General features: G+C 52.3%; 1 protein-coding gene across 4 annotated transcripts in view; it reads right to left on the bottom strand.

The window, feature by feature from the left end:
- Positions 1-7427: 7427 nt before the first annotated feature.
- Positions 7428-19781, bottom strand: part of Skap1 (src kinase associated phosphoprotein 1) — a 251617-nt gene continuing 239263 nt past the window's right edge. For 2 of the 4 annotated variants that reach the window (XM_005394244.1, XM_013519393.1), the window contains one exon: positions 7849-7935. Coding sequence is in view for 2 of the 4 variants with exons in the window: in XM_005394246.2 (XP_005394303.1) it covers positions 7834-7935 (102 nt within the window). In the remaining 2 variants the exon portion in view is untranslated. Of the gene's footprint in view, positions 7606-7826; positions 7936-19781 lie in introns of those variants that run through there. The other 2 variants (XM_005394246.2, XM_005394245.2) reach the window with 2 other exon arrangements.

Genomic DNA, 19781 nt, shown 5'->3' with positions numbered 1-19781 from the left:
CCCGCGGGAGTGGCCCACCCAGCCAGGTTGTAGAATGAAAGCATTTAGAGGCTAGATAGTGGAGCTTGAGGCTTGCTGCAGTCACCCTTCTTTGAGACGTGTCTTGTAGTCCAGGTTGGCCTACAGCTCACAGCAACCCTCCTGCCTCAGCCTTCCCAGTGCTGGGTATCACAGGCCTGTCCCACTGCGGATGGCCTCCCCATCTTTGTCCCGACAGCTATGCCCATGGCCTACATCTTGTCATCTGTTACTGGGGGTACTAATGGAACGTGGGAGGGCGTGGGGTGTTCCACAGTGAGGGATGTCTGTGTAGGGTAAGCTTTGATTTTCTTACATAAGGAGAGTAACTTTGTATGCATTTATCAGACCCCAGGTGAGGAGGGTAAGCAGGTTTTACACCATTTTCCAACTGAGAGGCCGGGTGGTGGCGCATATCTGTAATCTCAGCACTGGGGAGGCTGAGGCAGGAGGATCACTGAGGGTTCGAGGCCAGCCTGGGCTACATAGGAAGCACTCGTCTCAAAAACACAAAAACAAAGCATGTTTTTAGATGACCAGAGTATATTCTCATGAGAGGTACTTAAACTCTGAGACAAATTTTTCTTTCCCCCCAAATTTTTTTAAAGTTAAACCCACCATTACACTCAAGAGAAAAAAACCCTCCTGTAGTGGTTTTTGGGGTTGTTCTTAGGAATAGGAGCTTGCTCACAGTTCTTAGTTCCTGATTTTGGAGGCCTTAGGCCAACACCACTGAGTCCAAGGCACCTCTTGCCCTATGTGGTCACTTTTCTGTGGGAGATGGGGACCCGCAACCATTGGGTTGGGCACTAAGTTAGATTTTTTTTTTGAGATAAGGCCTTGCTGTGTAGCCCAGGCTGGCCCCAACTCACAACCATCCTCCTGTGTTAGCCTCCCAAGTGCTCGGATGACAGGTGTGGGCCAATGTGCCCAGGTCTTTTGGTGAATATTTATTCATTCGTTGTGGTACAGGGGGTTGAATCCAAGCCTTTTGTCTTAAGTTACATCCCCAACTTTTTTTTTTTTTTTTGTCTTTTTGAGACAGGGTCTTGCTATGCAGTTCAGGCTGGACTTGAGCTCACTAGTAGTCCAGGCTGGCCTTGAATTTGCAGTGATCCTCCTGCCTCAGCCTCCCAAGTGCTGGGATTACAAGCATGCACCACCATGCCTGGCTCCCAACCCTTTTTATTCTTTATTTCGGGACAAATTCTTACTAAGTTGCAAGGTTGCCTAAACTGAGCTTTGAACTTGTGATCCTCCTGCCTCAGCCTCTCTGAGTGTTGGGATTTCAGGCCTGTGCCACCACACGGGGCTTGCTGAATATTTTTAACAATTTGAGGTGGGTAGAGCGTGGTCAGTGAGCCCAAAGGATGCCATGGGCCTTAGGGACAGAAGTGGAACTCCATCTGCCCTAGCTGCCTCCCGAGGGTGGCAGGAACATTAAATCAGAGCTGGAGCTGCCTTGGTGAATTCACCTGAGAGTAGCCTGTGGGTTGCCATACCTTGAATGCACTTCACCTGCCACAGGGATCCAGTTCTGTAGAAGCCACATGGCCTCTGAACTAGGGGTGGCTGTCAGCCTTCCCACCTTCTTTCTGCAAGATTTCTTTGACTTTCTGGTTTGGTGTTTTGTGCTGCTGGAGATGAAACCTAGGGCCTTGCACATGCTGGCCAAAGGCTTAACCACTGAACGACATCCCTAGTCTTTTTAAAAAATGTTGAGACAGGTTCTAAATTGCCCAACTTGGCCTGGAACTTGTGACCCGCCTGCCTCAGCTTCCTGAATAACTGGGATTGCACCACTCCTGGCCCAACTCACTTGGAAGCCCTCCCCTCCCCTCATTGTCCCTCAACTTCCTGTCCCAGCTGCCCTTTACGGAATGGATCTGGGAACGGCTGCAGAGACCCACTGTGCATGTGGCTTACCAGCAGGGTGCTAGGAACCAATGCTAAAGTCAAGGAGAAATAACTTCTTGAGGGAGAAACAGTTCTGCCTCAGCCCTGCCTGGATCAAGAGCAAAAAAAGACCTCAAATCTCAAGGTCTAATACACACATCTTTTTCCTTCTTCTTTTTTTTTTTTTTTTTCCCTTTTTTTTCTGAGATGCAGTCTTGCTATGTAGCCCAGGCTGGCCTTGAACTCCCAGGGATTCTCCTGCCTCAGCCTCCTGAGTGCTAGGATTACAGGCATGCACCACCACGAACCACCTTTCACTGGGAAATTTCTAAGGTTTTTCTCCTGGGCTGGCAGGAGCACAGATGCTTCTGTAGTCTTTGCATAAGGGGAAGCCCCCAAGCCCAGATTTTCTACGTGGCAAAGCAATTATGTCCCTCTTTCTCCCCTTGCAAACCGGAGGCTGGAAGGACCGCCAGCCAGCTCCTTCCGTGCCGCCCTAACCCAAGTGCCCCTTGCCCTGGCGGCTCTGCCGGTGCGGGGAGTTGGGGCCCCCTAGCAGAAGGCTCTGTGGTGGACGGTGCAACCTGCCGGCTGGGAGCTGCAGACTTGGCCGGACCCTGCCAATTAGGGCGCATCTGCTGCGGGCTGCGCGGTGCTGGCTCTTTAAGGCCGCCCGCTCCTCCTTGAGTGATGAGGCCGGGAGCACTGGGGAGGTGGCTGCTGATTAAACAGCCCTGCACCGCTCCTGGAAAATGACTGTAATTATGAGCGGTCCCAGCAGAGGGATGAGTTCCAATCCCGCTAATAACCCTTCCAGGTGCCTGCGACGCGGGCCTGGGGGACACGGCGTCGCGGGGCTCGGGCTGGCGCTGGGCTGGCGAATGCCACAGTGCCCGCAGCCCTTCGTCTGGCCTGGGCCTCCTCGAAGGCCACGGGGTTGGGGCTATTTTGTGTTAATTCGGTGTGTGTGGGGGGTCTCTTTTCTTTGAGACAGACTCTGGCTATGGAGCTCAGGCTGGCCTTGAGCTTGCCGCGATCCTGGGGCGTGACAGATGTGCAGTCCAGCGTGTGGGCAAGCGGAGCCCCAAGGTTCACACCCGGAAGCGCTGGGGTCCGGGAGCCGCACCCTCGCAGGCCTGGCCTGCCCGCCTCCAGCCGGCTTCCGGGAGGCGGGGAGTTTCCCCGAGGGCACCCACCATGCTGACGCTGGGGCAAGCAGATCCCAGCTGGAGGAGACCTGACCCCCTGGGACACTTTTGCAAGGTCTACAGACGCCTCTGTCCCCTTGACGGGCTTGGGGAGGGGAGTGGGGACCGCAGTACTGGTGCACAGTGGGCTGAGACCGGGCCTGCTGCTGCACGGTCCACGGGACCCTCGACAAGGCAGGCTTTTCTGGCTCAGTCAGTGATGCTGAGAACAAAGTCCTCAGCTTCCAGCTCTGCCCCCGGACTCGGACATGATGAAGAAATCATCTCAGACCTTCAGATGCAGCCAGGCACGGTGGTGCACGCTTATGATCCCAGCGCTCAGGAGGCTGAGGCAAGAGGATCTGGAGTTCGAGGCCAGCCCGGGCTACTTAGTGTCAAAAACCCCCAAATAAATAAAACAATAACACAATCCAGATGCAAGGTGCATCTCAGGAGCGGAGCTTGGCGTGAGCCACCCTGGTGATTCCCAACACCGTGAGGCCAGGCTGGTGGCCGGCCTGCGGTTCCGGGACGGGAGGAGAGGGGCCAGCTGCTCCCTGTCGGGTTCAGAGCCAGTGCAGGGCACCAGATGCCCGCTTCGAAGAACGGCTCCCGCAGCCCCTGGGAGCTGGCTCCGGCTGTGCGAGGCGGGGGTGGAGCACAGTTGCCCAGAGCCACAAAACGTTTCCTCCGGTGGCACCGCGCCAGGCAGTGGCAGTGTGGTGGCTCTGACGGGAGCCCAGGAGGGGGCTGAGCACACACAGCCGCTGCCGGCGGCGGGTCACCCCGGACAGCTTGGTGCCAGAGATGCCGGGCCTCGCCGAGCATCTGGGCAGCGGAAGGCAGATTGGCGAGGTGATGCCTGGAGAGCAGGCCTTGAGGGGACAGGAGTTCTGTTTTCTGTTTTTTAGAAACAAGTTCTTGCTATGCAGTTCAGGCTGGCTTTGAACTCACTTTGTAGCCCAGCCTGGCCTCAAGTCCACAGCGATCCTCCTTCCTCAGCCTTGCTCAGAACCACCATGTCCTGTTCTGGCTTATTTTTTATTTTATTTATTTATTTATTTGTTTTTGTCTTTTTTTGGAGACAGGGTCTCGCTGTGCAGTTCAGGCTGGCCTTGAGCTCACTTTGTAGCCCAGGCTGGTCTCAGATTTGCAATGATCCTCCTGCCTCAGCCTCCCAACTTCTAGGATTACAGGCGTGCGCCACCACGCCCGGCTGGCTTATTTTTAGTATGACCACTCATCCGGGTTGACAATTGTGGTTTCAGCATCATTATTAACTCCTTTCACTTCAAAAATGTCTCTCAACCGGGCTTGTGCCTGGGCGTGGGGGCGCATGCCCGTAATCCCAGCACTCGGAAGGTTGAGGCAGGAGGATCGCTGCGAGTTCGAGGCCAGCTTGGGCTACAAAGTAAGCTCAAGACCAGCCTGAACTGCATAGGGAGACCCTGTCTCAAAAAGACAAAAAAGTAAAAGATTTTTGCGCAAAAGGGGCTACATCTTAACATGTGTCCTTACCCTAATCCTGACACGTGGCCCTCCGTTCACACTAAGGAGAAAAACAGGGGGGTTGGTGAACAGTTAGTTTTTGATTGGGAAATCGGAGAACAATCTTGAATCTCTTGGAAAAGAGAAACCTCTTTCTTGCGGTGAGTTTCAGGCTCCCCTTGCAATCTCTATAAATTCTGGGGGGAAGCAAAACAGCCGGCAGGAGGGGAGGAGGAGCGACACCTGGGAGCCCACACCCCGGAAAATGGCCCGAGTCAGCGGGATGTGCAGCAGCTAATCTTCGGCTTAGCCGCCGCTGCCTCCTCAGCCAGCCCCGCGGTTGGGCTGGCGCTGTGGGAATTAACAAATCAGCTGCTCTCGGGATTTACCTTCCAGAGCACTCCCTCAGGGACCCTGCGGGGAGGGCTTTTTTTCCCTATTTTTTTAAAGCCAAAGAGGAAAGCACTGCTGTCCCTGTGTCTGAGAGTTTTGTTCTTCTGATGCAGGAGGAAGTACTTTTGTTTCCTGTTTTTCCCCTCCTTGCTTCTCATCAACTCCAGCTTTCTCAAACTGTTTGTGGATTTTTGAGACAGGGTCTTGCCATGTAGTGATGTAGCCAGGCTGGCCTCAACGTCAAGGTGATCCTCCTGCCTCAGCCTCCTGAGTGCTAGGATGACTGTTGTGCGCCCCTATGGTGGGCTCAGACTATTTCTGCGGGTGGGGCTTTCCCCTCTCCCCTTGTACATGTGTCATCCTGCGCCCCGCATTGACAGCGCTGCTTTACTGTGTGCGAGGGACTGGCGTGGAGCGCAGGCGTTGCAGCTGTCTCTCCAGAGCTGCTAACTGCAGTCAAACCAAGCGCATCAACCAGCAAAGCGGCTGGTGGAGAATGTCAAGGGCTTTTGCATCTCCTCCTCCCTGGCAGGTTTTGTGTGATTTTGGCCAATTAGTCACAACCTCTTAGATCCTCTGTTTTTGTCTTTTGCAAACTGGCTTGTTAAGGAGGCACAGCTTGAGATCAAGGCTCTCGGTGATGTATTACGTTTGGTATAAAGTCTCTGTCTCAAAGAAACAGCCACATGTGGGGGTGCACGCCTGGCACCCCAGCACTCGGGAGGCTGAGGCAGGAGGATCGCGATGAGATTGAGGCCAGCCTGGGCTACATAGCGAGACTCTGACTCAGAAATCTCGAAAAACCAAAACCAAAACCAAAACCAAAACATTACAGATAGCTGGAACAGCTCCGGGCCAGCTTTCTTTTTCTTTTTTTTTTTTTTTTTGGGTTTTTGGTTTTTCTCCGGTACCAGGAACCGAACTCACGACCTTGCGCTTGCCAGGCAAACGCTTTTGCCGCTGAGCTAAATCCCCAGCCCCAGGGGCCAGCTTTCTAAGTGGTCCATTTGCTTAGATCTTTGGGGCCAGTCTAATTTCTTTTTCCGTTAAGGTTTACCGCTGGCCGGGCACAAGTTCTGTAGGGAGATGCCCAGGACCCTTGCCGTGTGGCGAGCGGCTGTGTCCTGTGGTCTTCTCCTACCAAGGGACCGCGCCAGGGATTCCGCGTTCTGCCCTGGGAGCTGTGGCCGGGTGGCTCGTGTTGAGCTGTGCAGGGGTGAAGACTGGCACAGGGCAGCTGTCCCGGGCGCCCAGCCCTGCGGCTTCAGGGCCCTGGGGGACAGGTTGGCGGCAGGGCGGGGTCGTATGTGCCCCTTCTGCCCACCACTTTGGAATGACACCCATGGTGCCCACCTGTGGGCCGGATTGGCCGCAGGTGTCAGAAGCGCGAGGCAATTGGTTCTCGTCCGTTCACCTGCTTGTGTGCTGCCACCTAGCGGTGGCTTCTCCTTTAGCACACGGTGGCGGGCAGGGAAGGTGACCGGGGCTTCCGTGTTTCCTTTCATCGCAGATCCCAAGTTCTCTCTCCCAGACCTAAACTGGTTCGTTTTCTTACCTTTTTTTTGGAGACAGGGTCTCACTATGTAATTCAGGCTAGCTCAGAACTCACTATGTCGCCCAGACTGGCCTCGAACTCACAGCAATCCTCCTGCCTCAGCCTCCTGAGTGCTGGGATGACTCCAGCCGCGCCTGGCTAGAGTTTCGGTTTTTAATCACTATTTTGCTGCTTTTTCAGTGCATAGATAATCTGGGTGCTGGGTGCAGGGACAAGAAGGACAAAGCGCCCTGTACTAGGGGCCGCGCCTTTAAGTATTTCCTCACCCTTTCTGTGGGCCGTGGCGAAGTCTGTGGGGCACATGGGACATGGGGACATGCAGCCTTGTTAGCGAAGCGCTCCGAGGAGGAGCTGTCCAACGTGCTGACCTGGGCGTGGCTCCTGCCTCGATCGCAGGGACATGTGGTACAGAAGGGAAGGGAAAGCCCTGCGTGGTGGTTGACGCCTGTCATACCAGCACTAGGGAGGCTGAGGCAGGAGGATCGCTATGCGTTTAAGGCCAGCTTGGGCTACAGAGTGAGACCCTGTCTCAAAAAACGAACAAAGCAGAAGACGAAAAGGAAGTAGCCTAGCTGAGGGAGCTGAGGGGCCGATGGAGCCAGCGGACCCGGGGTCCGAGCTGACTGAGTCCTGGTGGACCGGGAAGTTCCCTTCTCTCCCTGGCCTTCGCATCTCTCTGGTCAGCCCTGCCCACTCTGCTGGGGACAGCGGTGTTGCGACGCTGAGGAAGGAACTCAACACCCGTGCACCTGGCGGAGAACCACATCTGGAGTTTATTTGCACTTTGCAGGCCAGGGGGCGCCCCACGCTTCCTGCTCCGAGCCCTCGGGAAGGCAGAGCGGGTGGGGACCCATTTTGTCTTGTCTGTCTATGGTAGGAACAGGAAATCTGGTGCGGGCGTGGCGGAGGGGTGGGTGCGGGGCCGCGTCTCTTCCCTCTTGTCTCACGGTGCAGTGCGCAGTCTCGGGGCAGCTAGGAGTGGGTGTAGGAGAGAGGAGGGGTCAGGCCGCGAGCAGGGGACCAAGCTCTTGATCGGCATCTCCACAGGGCAGGGAAGAGGAACGCGTCCTAAGGGAAAATACACACATTCGCGTTCATGAGTCAAAACAGGCAAGTATGCCGGGTGCAGTGGTGCAGGCCTATAACTCCAGCAGGGAGGCTGAGGCAGGAGGGGTACCCAAGTTGGAGGCCAGCCTGAGCTACAGAGCAAGATCCTGTCTCAGAACAAAGCAAAGCACAGAACCCTCTTGGTTAAGGGGCAGTTCACTGACCATGGATGGCTCCCATACCTGGGCCTCATCGATCCTCCACATCGAAGGCAGCGGTGAGATACTCCTTGGGCACGATCCCGACCAGGCTGTTCAGCTCTCCGACCCACCAGCCATACATGTTGTATTCCTGCAAAAGGGGCGGAAGGGACACAGTGGAATTTGCACCCGCTTCTGTGGATCCTTGCAGTGACGGCCCAGGCAACTCTCCTGGAAGGGCAGAGGTTGAAACAGCAGTGTGAACTAACACACCTTGGGTTATTCAGGATGAGAAAGTCATCGATAGGAGGAAAGCAAACATGTACGACGGTCATGCTGGCGGCACACACCTGCCATCTCAGCACTCAGGAGACTGAGGCGGGAGGATCCCTGTGAGTGTGAGGCCAACTTGGGCTACACAGTGAGACCCTGGCACACAAAAAAACCCATTTTGTCTTGTCTGTCTATGGTAGAAACAGGAAATCTGATGCTATTAAAGATCCTAAAATGCTTTTTAAAATTGATTAATTAATTAGTTTTGTTTTCTTGAGACCATCTCACTATGTATCCCAGCCTGGCCTTGAACTCGAGGTAATCTTCCTGCCTCAGCCTCCTAAGTGCTGGGATCATAGGTGTGTGCCACCATGTGTGGCTTCCTCGGCTTTTCTAGCCTCTGCTTCCCTTCTCTGCTTCATGGGGTTTGTTTGCTCCCAAGCAGGCTGTGGATCTCAGTTCCCGAGCGGCTCCCTCTCCAGAAGCATCTCCTTGCTGCTCTCCGATGGTGGCAGCGCTGGTGACACGGCTTACTGAGCTGTGGCCCATGCCTGTCTGGAAGGGAGCCCGCTGCGCCGCTGTGTATCTGCATGCCTTTCCCTGGGTGCCAGACCCTCGACAGGAAGTCCTGAGGGCTGGAGCCAGGCGGTTTTGTTTGTGGCTGTGCTCTTAGCATCAGCCAGGTACCCAGCGCCAAGTGGACCCTGGCACTTGTCAGGTGAGGCTGGGCGGAAATGCAGGCGTGGGAGTTTCGACTCAGCTGAGCGGTGCGGTTCCACCGGGCCAACTCCAGGGCACTCCCTGGTGATGGCCTGGTTATGGTAGGAAGCGATCAGTTGCCTTTGGGGATAGTCGCCCCATGTTCCCTAGCTACCAGGAAGTCTCAAATGCCCCAGAAGTGACGCAGCTGGGCTGATCCTTTTAAAACCAGGGGACTGCTTTTTAAAAATCTATCTTAAGTAATTGAAAGTAGCCAGATGCAGTGGTGCATGTTTGTAATCTCAGCACACTTGGAGGCTGAGGCAGGAGGATTGCAAGTTTGATTTCCACTTGGATAACTTAGTTAGACCCTGTCTCAAGATAAAAAATGAGAAGGGAAGGGATGTAGCTCAGGGTGGAAGTCCAGCATTCAACCCCCAGTACTCCAAAAATAAAACTCTAAACAACAACAGCATTATAAACCTGTCTGTCCACCGCTTTTTCCTACACCATGCCCTCTCATGTCTTCCCTCCCCCTGGCAACTTTGCTCTATAGTTTGCACTGCCTTATGGAAAATTACCCAGAATTCCTCAGCCTATGCCAGTCGTCAGCCTATGCCTATCAGGTCTTTTTTTTTTTTTTTCGTTTTGTCTTTTTGAGACAGGGTCTCACTATGCAGTTCATGCTGGCTTTGAACTCACTTTGTAGCCCAGGCTGGTCTCGAACTCCCAACAATCCTCCTGCCTCAGCCTCCCAAGTGCTGGGATTACAGGCGTGTACCACCACACCCAGATGGCCATTTTAAAGCTCATCTCAGTACAAGTTATATTACTGTCATTTTTGAGACAGGGTCTCACTATGCAGTTCAGCCTGGCCTTGAACTCACTATATAGCCCAGACTGACCCCAAATGCCTGTCGATCCTCCTGCCTCAGCCTCCATCCAGAGTGCTGAGATTACAGGCATGGACAGCCATATCAGGCTTGTTTGATGTCTCTTGATGCAAGTCAACTGGGAGGTATGAGGCGTGGTCTTCTACTGCAGGGGGCAAGCACCATCACCTTTATCACCTGCAGGGGCTCAGGTAAGGTTGGTTCCCCGGGGACATTCAGGACCCTCCCCCGGCCTTGCTGTTCACATCATTGTCCGCCTTTAGCTGCCATGCCAGGGGTAGGGACCGGCCAGCCGCCAACTCCAAGAGAGGCAGATGAGGCTCGGCGGGGCACCCGCTGCTGCTGGAGGGGAGCTCTGACCTGCTGGCTGCAGATGTAGTGGCCACGCCACACTGGTGAGAAGTGAAATGAGTGAAATCAGCTCTCCGACCTGCACAACAAAAGCGCGGGCGGAAGTGCGAAGAGGACGAGCAAGCCCGGAGCTCAATCCAAGCACCTCCAGGTCCTGGATCGGAGTCTTTTCCACGTGACCTCCCTGGGCTGGATCCCTGGGGAGCTGTGGGGCTGCAGGGCTGCGAGGTTTAAATGCATGAATGGAAAATCTCTCGCCTTTTCTCCCCCTTCCCACCCCCATGCATCGCTCTCGCCCAGTCTGAACACCGCGAGGTCTTTTAAAATAATTTCTACTTTGATGAATTGCTGGGGAGTCCACGATCGCTCATAATCAAAGGGAGAAGAATGCAAATGAGATCCGGCCGAGAACTATCACCACCAAACGTTTATTTCACTGCGCAGTGCCAAAAAGAATTAAAACAACATTAAACTCACAGCAATCATGTTTAAGCCCTCGTTTTCAAGTGCCAAATTGCACCACTCTGGATCATACAGATGTTCGTTAATTATGCTAATTTTTATTAAACCATTAAAATGGAGAGCCCTGGCTCAGCCACGCAGACCCTAGCTCTGAATGAACTCTGCTCTTGTCTAGAGGTGATAATTTACTGCACTTTTATTAAGTTGCTGATTCTTGGGTTTCAGTTCATGGGTGGCAGAGAGAACCGAATTTCTGGGATCAGTGTTTTCCACAAAGCTTGACTTCTCTTTGCCCAGATGTTCGGAAAAACTGGAAAAATACCGAGAGGCTCCCAGCCGACCTGAAATCCACAATTCCGATGTTTTTCTACCTTGCAAGTGGGGGATTTGCAGTCTCCAAGTAACCACGTTGGGGCCTTTCAATTATAAGCAGTCCCTCCTCCTGCACCCTTAAGATTTTAATGATACAGAAATGTTACCTGAAGATGCTTTAGATAAGAACCTAAAAGGTTATTTATTTTTTATTTTTTGGTTTGTATGGAGACAGGGTCTCATCATGTAGTTCAGGCTGTCCTTGAGCTCACTGTGTTAAAGCCCAGGGTGGACTCGAACTTGTAGCAATTTTCCTGCCTCAGCCTCCCCGGTGCTGGGATAAAAAATTATTTACAAAAAAAAAACCTAAAGAAGTCTTTCATGTCAGTGCTTGCTTCTTGCCACAGTCCCCTGAAGGAAACGCAGTGTGTGGTTTGCCCGCCTCACAAGTACTTCTAGGTTTGACTAAGCATCTTCTCCTGCACCAGCCTTGCCCTGCCTCCGCGAACCCTTCCCTGACAAAGAAACCTTAAGAAAAGACAGTCAGCTATTTGGAGTCCACTATGGGATGGCGGAAGCCATTGTCCTGGAGGAGCAGAACCTGAAACAGACGCGGGGCTCCCCATCAGCAACAATCAGACGTGTTTATGGGGCGCTGCGCACAGCAGGAAAAAGGATTTATGCTGCTAATCTCCATCAACATGGAAAAAAAAAAAAATCCTACCAAACCTGCCATAAAAAGAACAGCAAATTCTATAAACAAAAATCGGTATGGCCACCGAGGACGGGCCTGCCGCGCAGTGCGGCTCAGCCTCCAGCGGCTTCCTGTTGCTGTTTACGGTTCCGAGACTGCCGCGCAGCTCCTCGGTCTCCTCCCGTCACAGGGCCCTGCGCCCTGTGTGGCACTGAAGTACCCTGTCAATAGGTGTCGGGGGATGCGAGGGGGAAACCAGCGGGCGCCCGTCATAAGCCTTAAAAGAAATTAAATACCCCCACTCTGTGATGGCTGCATTTTAATTTCTCTCCTCCCCGCTGGTCCTATTTGTAGAAGCTCTTCGGCGCCTCCCCTGGAGGAGCGCAGACCCGTCCTGGAATGACCATCCTGTCTTGGGATGAGAATTCAATTTCCAGCCTCAGTGACTCCTAGGCTGTGCCAACAAAAGCAAGTCACAGTCCAGGAGGGCAGGGGCGTGGGCAGGGGGCGTGGGCCCGAGTCTGCGCAGCCCAGGCCCGGCGGCGCTCGGGTGCTTCCCCCGAATGGGCCTAAAAGGTGACCTGGGCCTCCTCCCGGGGCGAGGCCTGGACTTTTCCATCCGATTCTCACAGGGTCGATGAACCCTCCGCGGACCCCCAACCAGTCTTCCGGGGGCAAATATAATGGTCTTCATGGGCGAATCTGTACTGTGTCCCAGTGTAGACGCCTCCTACCCCTTTACATAAGAAAGTACGGTACAAGAGAATCAGGAGTCTGCATTCTTCCCAGTATTCCCGGTCTTTGGATTTTCTGTTTGTTTGTTTGTTGGGACAAAGTCTTGTTATGTAGCCCAGGCTGACCTCAAACTCCTGGCGATCCTCCTGCCTCAGCTTCCTGAGTGCTGGAATCACAGGCCTGCGCCACCACGCCTTGCTGGGCTCCTTGAGCCCTTCACCTACTGCGTACTCCCCGAGCTTGCTCATCCCTGGTAAAGCACCGCTCTCTTTACTGCACCTTAAACCTGTGGCGCCTTCCCTTAGCGTCCTCCAGACCCACACAGAGCAGGCAGCGCGCCATGCCCAGGACCCCCGAGAACCTTCCTACGAGGGTCCTTCTCTTTCATATTGGCCTGGTTCCCAAGTCTCCAAGATTCCCAGGAAACGTCTCCTATTTTTGTTCTATCAACCACTGAAGGTCACGACATCAGCATTGTAAACAAGAGACTCTCTCTTCCAGAGGACAATCCATCAGCCTTGAACAGAAGAGATCAATACACACTTGATATATGCATGGGAACCGCCAATCAATCACACAAGTATTGGTTTATGATTGCCTATTTCTCTTATTGGTGTTTGTGTATCATACATCATCATTAGTACAGACAGTACACTGGAGTTCCTGAGCAGAGTCAACTTTTTTTTTTTTTTGTTTTATCTTTTTGACATGGTCTCCCTAGGCAGTTCAGCCTGGCCTTGAACTCACTATGTAGCCCACGCTGGCCTCAAACACACAGTGATCCTCCTGCCTCAGCCTCCTGAGTGTTGGGATTACAGGCGTCCACCACAATGGCTGGCCCAGTAAACGGTAATATCTGCTTTGGATTGGCTCACAAGTCTCTGCTCCCAAATCCAGTTTGGGAAATTTAGTGTTTTCTTGGGATAGCATAAGTTAGTGCGTAAACCAAGAGCTGTAAGTCAGTGAGCCTGGAAAATAAATCTGGGAACAGGAATGGTTCACCGAGGACAAGCAGGGACCCCTTTCTCCAGAGCTTTTCCTGCAAGGAGAGTGGAGGCTGGGCCGGGTGGCCTGTGGGTTAGCGGCAGCGGGAGACCCGGAAGTCACACGGGGCGGGAACCCAGGCAGGCTCTCCAGGCTGTTTGACACTGGGTTTTAAGTTCTTGGCAATCATTTTCTCCTTTCCCATTATTCAGAGTTTTGGTCTATAAATCATCATAAAAATGAATCATTAAATCGGCCTCAATTGAGCCAGTTTTATTTATTGTTACGTTTCAGGGAACTTGCTAACCTGAAGATTGATGGGCCTGGATGTGGGGCGAGCTGGGCGAGGGGGAGAAAGGAAGACACGGGGAGACTGGGGTGGCCGGGAAGGGGGCGGCCGGCCCCAACTCCGCCTTCTGGGAGAAGAGGAGGGTGTCGCCCGGACAGAGGGCGGAGGACACTTGGGTGCTTGGGTGCGGAGCTCAGGTCCTGACCAGGGGTGAGTGTGGAGCCTGCACACGCCCCGGACGTAGCTGTGCACCAGAGAGGTGTGCACCAGGGAGCAGAATGGGCGTGCAAGTGGACGTGGAACCCGCGAATCTGCCAGGGAAGTGGGCAAGGGTGCAAGCACGGCTGGAGAGGAGGAAGCAGCCCGGCTCCAACTTTCGCTAAGAGGAGAGGGGAGCGAGGGAAGGTACCGCCTGCGGGTGGGAGGGGGCCGTGCCCGGCGCAGGCTGCAGGAAGGCAGAGGCGGCCCCACTCCGGCTGACGCTGACGGAGCCAGCCGCCTATTAATATGTATTCCATAAGCCGGCTGCTCGCAGCCCCTGCCTCGCGCTGTTCTGCTCTGACCGCAGCACCAGCCCCAGGCGCCACAACACAATTTGGAAACAATGTGACGGAAATGTTTAATCTGCTCGGCCCATCTGTGCGGTGTATTTCTCCAGATCTCCCTCAGAGAGGCGCCTTGAATCTCCACATTGCCTTTAATATTCTCCTAAATCACCTCCCCACCGCACTTCAAGGGCCATCGCCACAATATCACAGGTTCATCGAGAGTGCCATGCGGAGGGGGCCGGGGAGGCGCAGGCCGGGAGATTTTTTATTTTAAAATAATTTCCAGAGATCGTTTTCTTCCCCTCTGCTTCCTTAAAAAAATAAAAGAAGAAGAAGAAGAAGAAGGAGAAGAAGAAAAGTTATTCTACTGTTGCCGTAAGGTTATTGAGGTTTGGTGCAAAACAGGCTAGGAGAGAGTAGAGTCATTCTCCAAAGAATTATTTTTATTCATCTCAGTTCTCTCAATTGGACATAGGAGGGGCAGATAGTCTCTTCCTGTCTCTGTCTCTCTCCTCTTTCGCCTGCCTCTTGCACGCGTGAGGTGCTCGTTTGGGCTGGGGCCTCTCTCTTTCACACTCAGGGTTTCGGGGTCCCTGGTCAGTCCCGTGCCTGCCCTGGGCCGAACAAAGCCGTCCCGTTCCCCACGGATCTATACACACTGTTCCCCCCAACGCGTCCCCGCCCGGAAAGATGCTGTTTATATTTTTCACTGTAGCTCCAAACTTCCGATTTTCCCTTTGTAAGTACAGAGGCTGGGTGTCAGATTTCCGCCGCCTTTGCCGGCCTGGTCGCGGTTGTGGCCGAGGACGCGGCTCTTTGGGGTTGCCAGGAGCTGGGAGGTGGGAGTAGGTTTGGGAGGCAGAGGGCATAGCAGGTCACTGCGCTCCAGACCCTACCCAGATGGGAGAAGCGTTGCACATCACCAAGAAAATTAGGATTCCTTTTGCTTTGTGAATTAAATAAATGAATAATTTAATCCTCAAGATTGTTCTGGCGAGGGAGAGGCAGCATCCCAGTTGCGGAGCCCTACAGCCGGTCGGTGTGTTACATCATCTGCACACACAGGCGTTTCCATGACAACCGCTTATAGCTTCATTTCCTGGATCCCTCTAGGGGGTGTCACAGCCAGATCCACCTGCTTTTCACCCTACCCTCGGTGGGGTCATGGTAAGGTCGCCAGAATAAATGAACGCGGGTACTAATGATCTGTTTACTGCTGTTTATGCTCCGAGTGTCAGGGGCAGGCACATTTAGAGAGCTCATTATGGTTGCAATTAGAATGCACCATCGCTAGATATTTAACTCCTTTTTCTTTTAAATTAGCATTTTAATAACATTCTTTGAGCAGAGAAACAAAATGACCATTTTTCACGGACAAACTTCTAGCTGTAGGTGCAACTTTAATGGCAAAGTTGTGAAGGGGAAAGAAGGAAGGGTGTTGGGGGGGGAGGCCATTTTTACGACTTTCGCCCTCCTCCCTACCAAAAGGATATTTTTATTTGCTTTCTAACACACTCAATTTCCTAAATTTGTTTTGAATCCAATTATTTTGGGTGGTTTAAAGTACCGCGCTCTTGTTGGACGGAAATTAGCAGCGATTGAAATTAACTTTTTATGTGACCTGTGAAAAGGGCTGAAATAATTACAAGTCTGAGGGAGAAATCCGCTCTCCCAAAGACCCCAGCTGTAGGGTTGGGGTGTGATCTGCTGATATCACTATCAGAGTATCTTTGGGGTGCAACTGCAAGGGCTTTTTTTTTTTTTTTCCTTTACAGAGATGATTACAATGATCTCTGCTTTATAATTCTGAGGATTATCTGATGGAGGTTAGGCGACCACAGAAACTTGTCATTTTAGGGTGAAGAAGCATCAGAAAGAATGCAAACAAAAACGTGGTATCGCCGAGCAGCTAAAAGTGGTCAGGTCTTGGGACATCCAAGGCGGAGGAGTTGGAACAGGAAAGACCGAAGATGGACCGCTCTGCGGGAATAAGGCCGTGCTTTTGAGGGACCGAGCCACGCCTCTGCGGGAGCCGCTCCGGCCGCTCCATTTGTGCACAGTGAAAAATAACAATTTGAATGTTTCGATTATCTTTCCCCCGTCCGTTCCATTTTCATTATTTATTCCCTATAAATCGGGACCTTGCTGAACATAATTCTGCAGACAAGGAGGTGGATGGGACAGGCGATGGGGACGAGGAGATGGATGAAGGGCGGGTAGGTGGGAGACAGGCTGCGCGGGTTCGGGCAGCACCGGCGCGTCTGTGTGCGGACGGCCACCAAGTTGAGCGCGCAAGCGTGTAAACACTAACGGGTGTTCACGGACGGGGAAGAGCGCCGGGGAGATGACATGCGAACAGGCGCGGGGAGCCGGGAGAAGGTTTGCTTCCCGCCCCCCGTCCTCGAATCCACGGCCAAGTTCAGCCTTAAGACGTCCCACGCTTGCTGGGGCTCCCGTGCACCTCGCAACCCCTCCTGTGACGACAGACAGGGATTTCACAGCCCGAAGACTTGGGAGGTCAATAGTTGAAACGCAAGAGTTAGAAGGAGAGATCTTTACCCACAGCGAAACAATCCCACGACCCCCCTCCTCAAGATAGAAAGAAAAAGACATTTAAAGACACGGGGGGGGGGGCATGTAGAAAAAGGAGTCTTTCTAAAAATGCACGTTTCAAAGGTTTATCCTTTCACACCTTTGAATCTGCCATTTCATAAATAAAATACGGATGCCTAGACTATAATTTGGTGATAGCTGCCCCAGGACATATCTAGATGCACTTCTCTTATTTTAATTAAATACTGCATTATGGTTTGTGACAACTCCATAGCTACAGCGTAAATGAATTCAGAATTAAAGTGTTACTTAGGCATCCAGTAATTTTTCTTTCGTTCCTTAGTTTTACAAAGCAAATAGCTATAAAATCAAGATGTTTGTTCATTTACAGATGGAGTAGGATGGCTGTTGCTGGTTTTTTTTTTTTTTTTGTATCCTTAATCTTCATGCTCAAAAAGAGGAGCTCAGAGCCTGGCTTCCAGCACGTTCAGCTCATGACCCTCCACATCACGGGGAAGAAAGAGCATTTCCACCCCCGTTACTGGAGTGTGCGGCGCTGAATATTAATTGCTGGTATTATGCTTATCTTTCCAGCCGGGCTCTGTCTTTTAACAATCATTCCAATGGGCTGCATACTCGCACATCCAGGACGGCCTTCTGTTTTATTTTAACAGTTAGAAACCTACTAGATTTTATCTTACTGAAAAAGAGATGTGAAGTTTAGAATGCTCCACAGAAGTTTTTAGTGCCTGAAACTGTTTCCAATACAGAAACTAAGTAGGAACAGAGAAGCCACCCTTTTCTTTGCTGAAAAGACATATATTTCTGCCCCACAAGCAAAACAAAAACAAAAACAAAAACCCACATTTTCCCATTTTAGCCGTATTAATGTTTCCCTAATGAAACCAAAGAGGCAATTTGATAGAGCCAATTGGTTCGTTCAAATGTCACTTCAGTAGAAGATCATGAGAAAAAGTTCAGCATCTTCTCATGTATCAGGTATAGATTTTTCACTCAGTATTAAGATGACAGAGTAAAAGAATTCTTGTTCAAATCTGAGGACTTCATTGTATCGTGAATGTGTCCTGTCAAGAGGAAAATTTTTAAATGGTAAGTTTTCTGAAGCCCTTGTTTCTTATTGCTAGTATGAAGAGCAAGAGGGGCTTTTTATCAGCCTTAAAGACCCGGACCTGCGGCCGTCTACAGACTCCAGCTTATTAGCGCCATTTGCGTTTGCAATGAGGTCATGATTTGCTTCCATATTTTGCAAATTTGGTTGGAGGGCTGCACCCGTATAATATCGAGACACTGACAAAGAATTAAGAAAGAGAGAAAAAAAACAAAAAGCAAAAAAATGAACTATGGCAGAAGAGCCCTGGGAGAGGCTAGGTTCCTTTCGAGAAAATAATTACACAGAAACAAAGCTTTTGTGACTCCTTTTAAATAGGGCATCTCACCGAAATGTCATCCAGCCTCTTTGGCAGATTAGTGAGGAGTTTATTACTAAATCTCTGTCCAATAAACGTGCGGCTGACTCTGGGAAGCTGCTTGTTATAATACTGTCGGCGGGGAACGAGGGAATGTCACAGTTAAAGACACAAATTTTCCCCGTAATATATTCGAATGGAAACCTCCGAATCCAATACTACATGGGCATATCTAATAAATTCACAATATTTCAGTCCCAACAGCCTTCACCAGTTAGTTTTAAAGATTTATGTGGTAAAAAATTACTCCGTGATGAATATGGTTTATTCTGTACAGTATTGGAGGTATAAGGAATTAAACTACCGTCTTTAAGAGTGAATTTATTATTACCTCTGTCAAAAGACGAAGGCTTTAACAGCATTTGTTATAAATTCACTGCAAAATAAATGGCCGGGACTTTTTTTTTTTTTACACTGGAGTTTGGAAAGCACTGGGCAATTCTGAGAATGAACCTAGCCCTGCTCGGGCCTCGTGGTTCATTATCTGGTGCAAGACTTTCCACCTGACTGAGGAGTGTGAGTGTGAGTGTGTGTGTGCGTGCACACGCGCGTGTGAACTGAACTGTCTAGGACAACAGTTTAGGAATAAGGGGCTTAAAGAGGAAAATGACAGTTGTGTTCCCCGTTTTAAGAAGTGGCTTTTCTCACAGATGGCCAGGGTCTGTGGGCCAGGGCCTGTTAGCAGGTTCACGCCCGCATACGCACACACACAAAAACACCCTCTCCCTTTTGTCCTCTCCTGGAGTGGGTGTCCCCTCATTTATAAAAATTACCTGGGAGGAATGAGGCTGCCAGGGTTCGTTCTAGGCGATTGGTTCCTGTCTGGGGGAAAGGAATGGCCTCTGCTGAATTTGACCGGTGTGTGACCGTTGCCTTCCGCCTGACCCCAAGCCCACCTGGTCCTCCTGCCTCGATGGGCTCCCGCAGGGGTCACTAACGAGAGGGGACACCCCGTCGGCGTCGGCAGCGTCATCAGGCACAGCGCTGACCTGCTTGTTAACATCGGCTGGGGTGGCAGGGAGGGCGCGAGCGTCTCCCCCGGCCTGTGATACATAACAGCAGATATTTCCCGATCAAGCCCCGGGGCCTCCCTTTCGGGGAGGTCGGGGTGAGCAATGGGGCTCGGACAGGCGCTGACCAGCCGCGCGGCCCTGTTCGGGCAGCGGGAGCCCCGGGCCACGCTCTCCCCACTCCCACCCAAGCCACCTCCCGGGAAGCCCATCCCCCAGCGGCCGCGGAGGGCCGGCGCCTGAGCCAGTCCTGAATGGACACTAGATGTCACCAAACACCTCCTTTCCCTCAGAGCCCTGGAATTAAAAAGAAAAAAAGAAAGAAAGAGAAAGACAACTTTCACGGAAAGCAAGGGGACGAAAGAACTTCTCCGTTTGGATGAGGGCTGTGGTCACTGTCAGCTAAGCCCCTTGGCAGGCGGAGCTTCTGCCGCCTTGGGGTCCTTTCAGGGCAGGCAATCTCTTCCGGGGAGGACAGGCTCGGGAGGGGAGGCCTGCGCCCAGAGGGCAGGTGGGGAAAAGTGGGTTTAAAAACCCCCTCCGGACAGACCCAGCGTCACACCAGCGGCATCCGTGCGGCCAGGATGGGCGCCGCTGCTTCCCGAGGGCTAGAGGCTGGGTTTGGGGCCAGCATCCGGTCTTAGTTTAAGCAGCTCCGGCCTGGGTGACAAGGCGGTCCGGCTCTGTCCCTCCGAGGCCCGTGACCA

The sequence above is a fragment of the Chinchilla lanigera genome, unplaced genomic scaffold (assembly GCF_000276665.1).
Source record: "Chinchilla lanigera isolate Chin_1 unplaced genomic scaffold, ChiLan1.0 scaffold00050, whole genome shotgun sequence".
NCBI lineage: Eukaryota > Metazoa > Chordata > Mammalia > Rodentia > Chinchillidae > Chinchilla > Chinchilla lanigera.
Note: the sequence above shows the minus strand (reverse complement) of the source record. Positions and strands in the feature narration are given on the sequence as shown.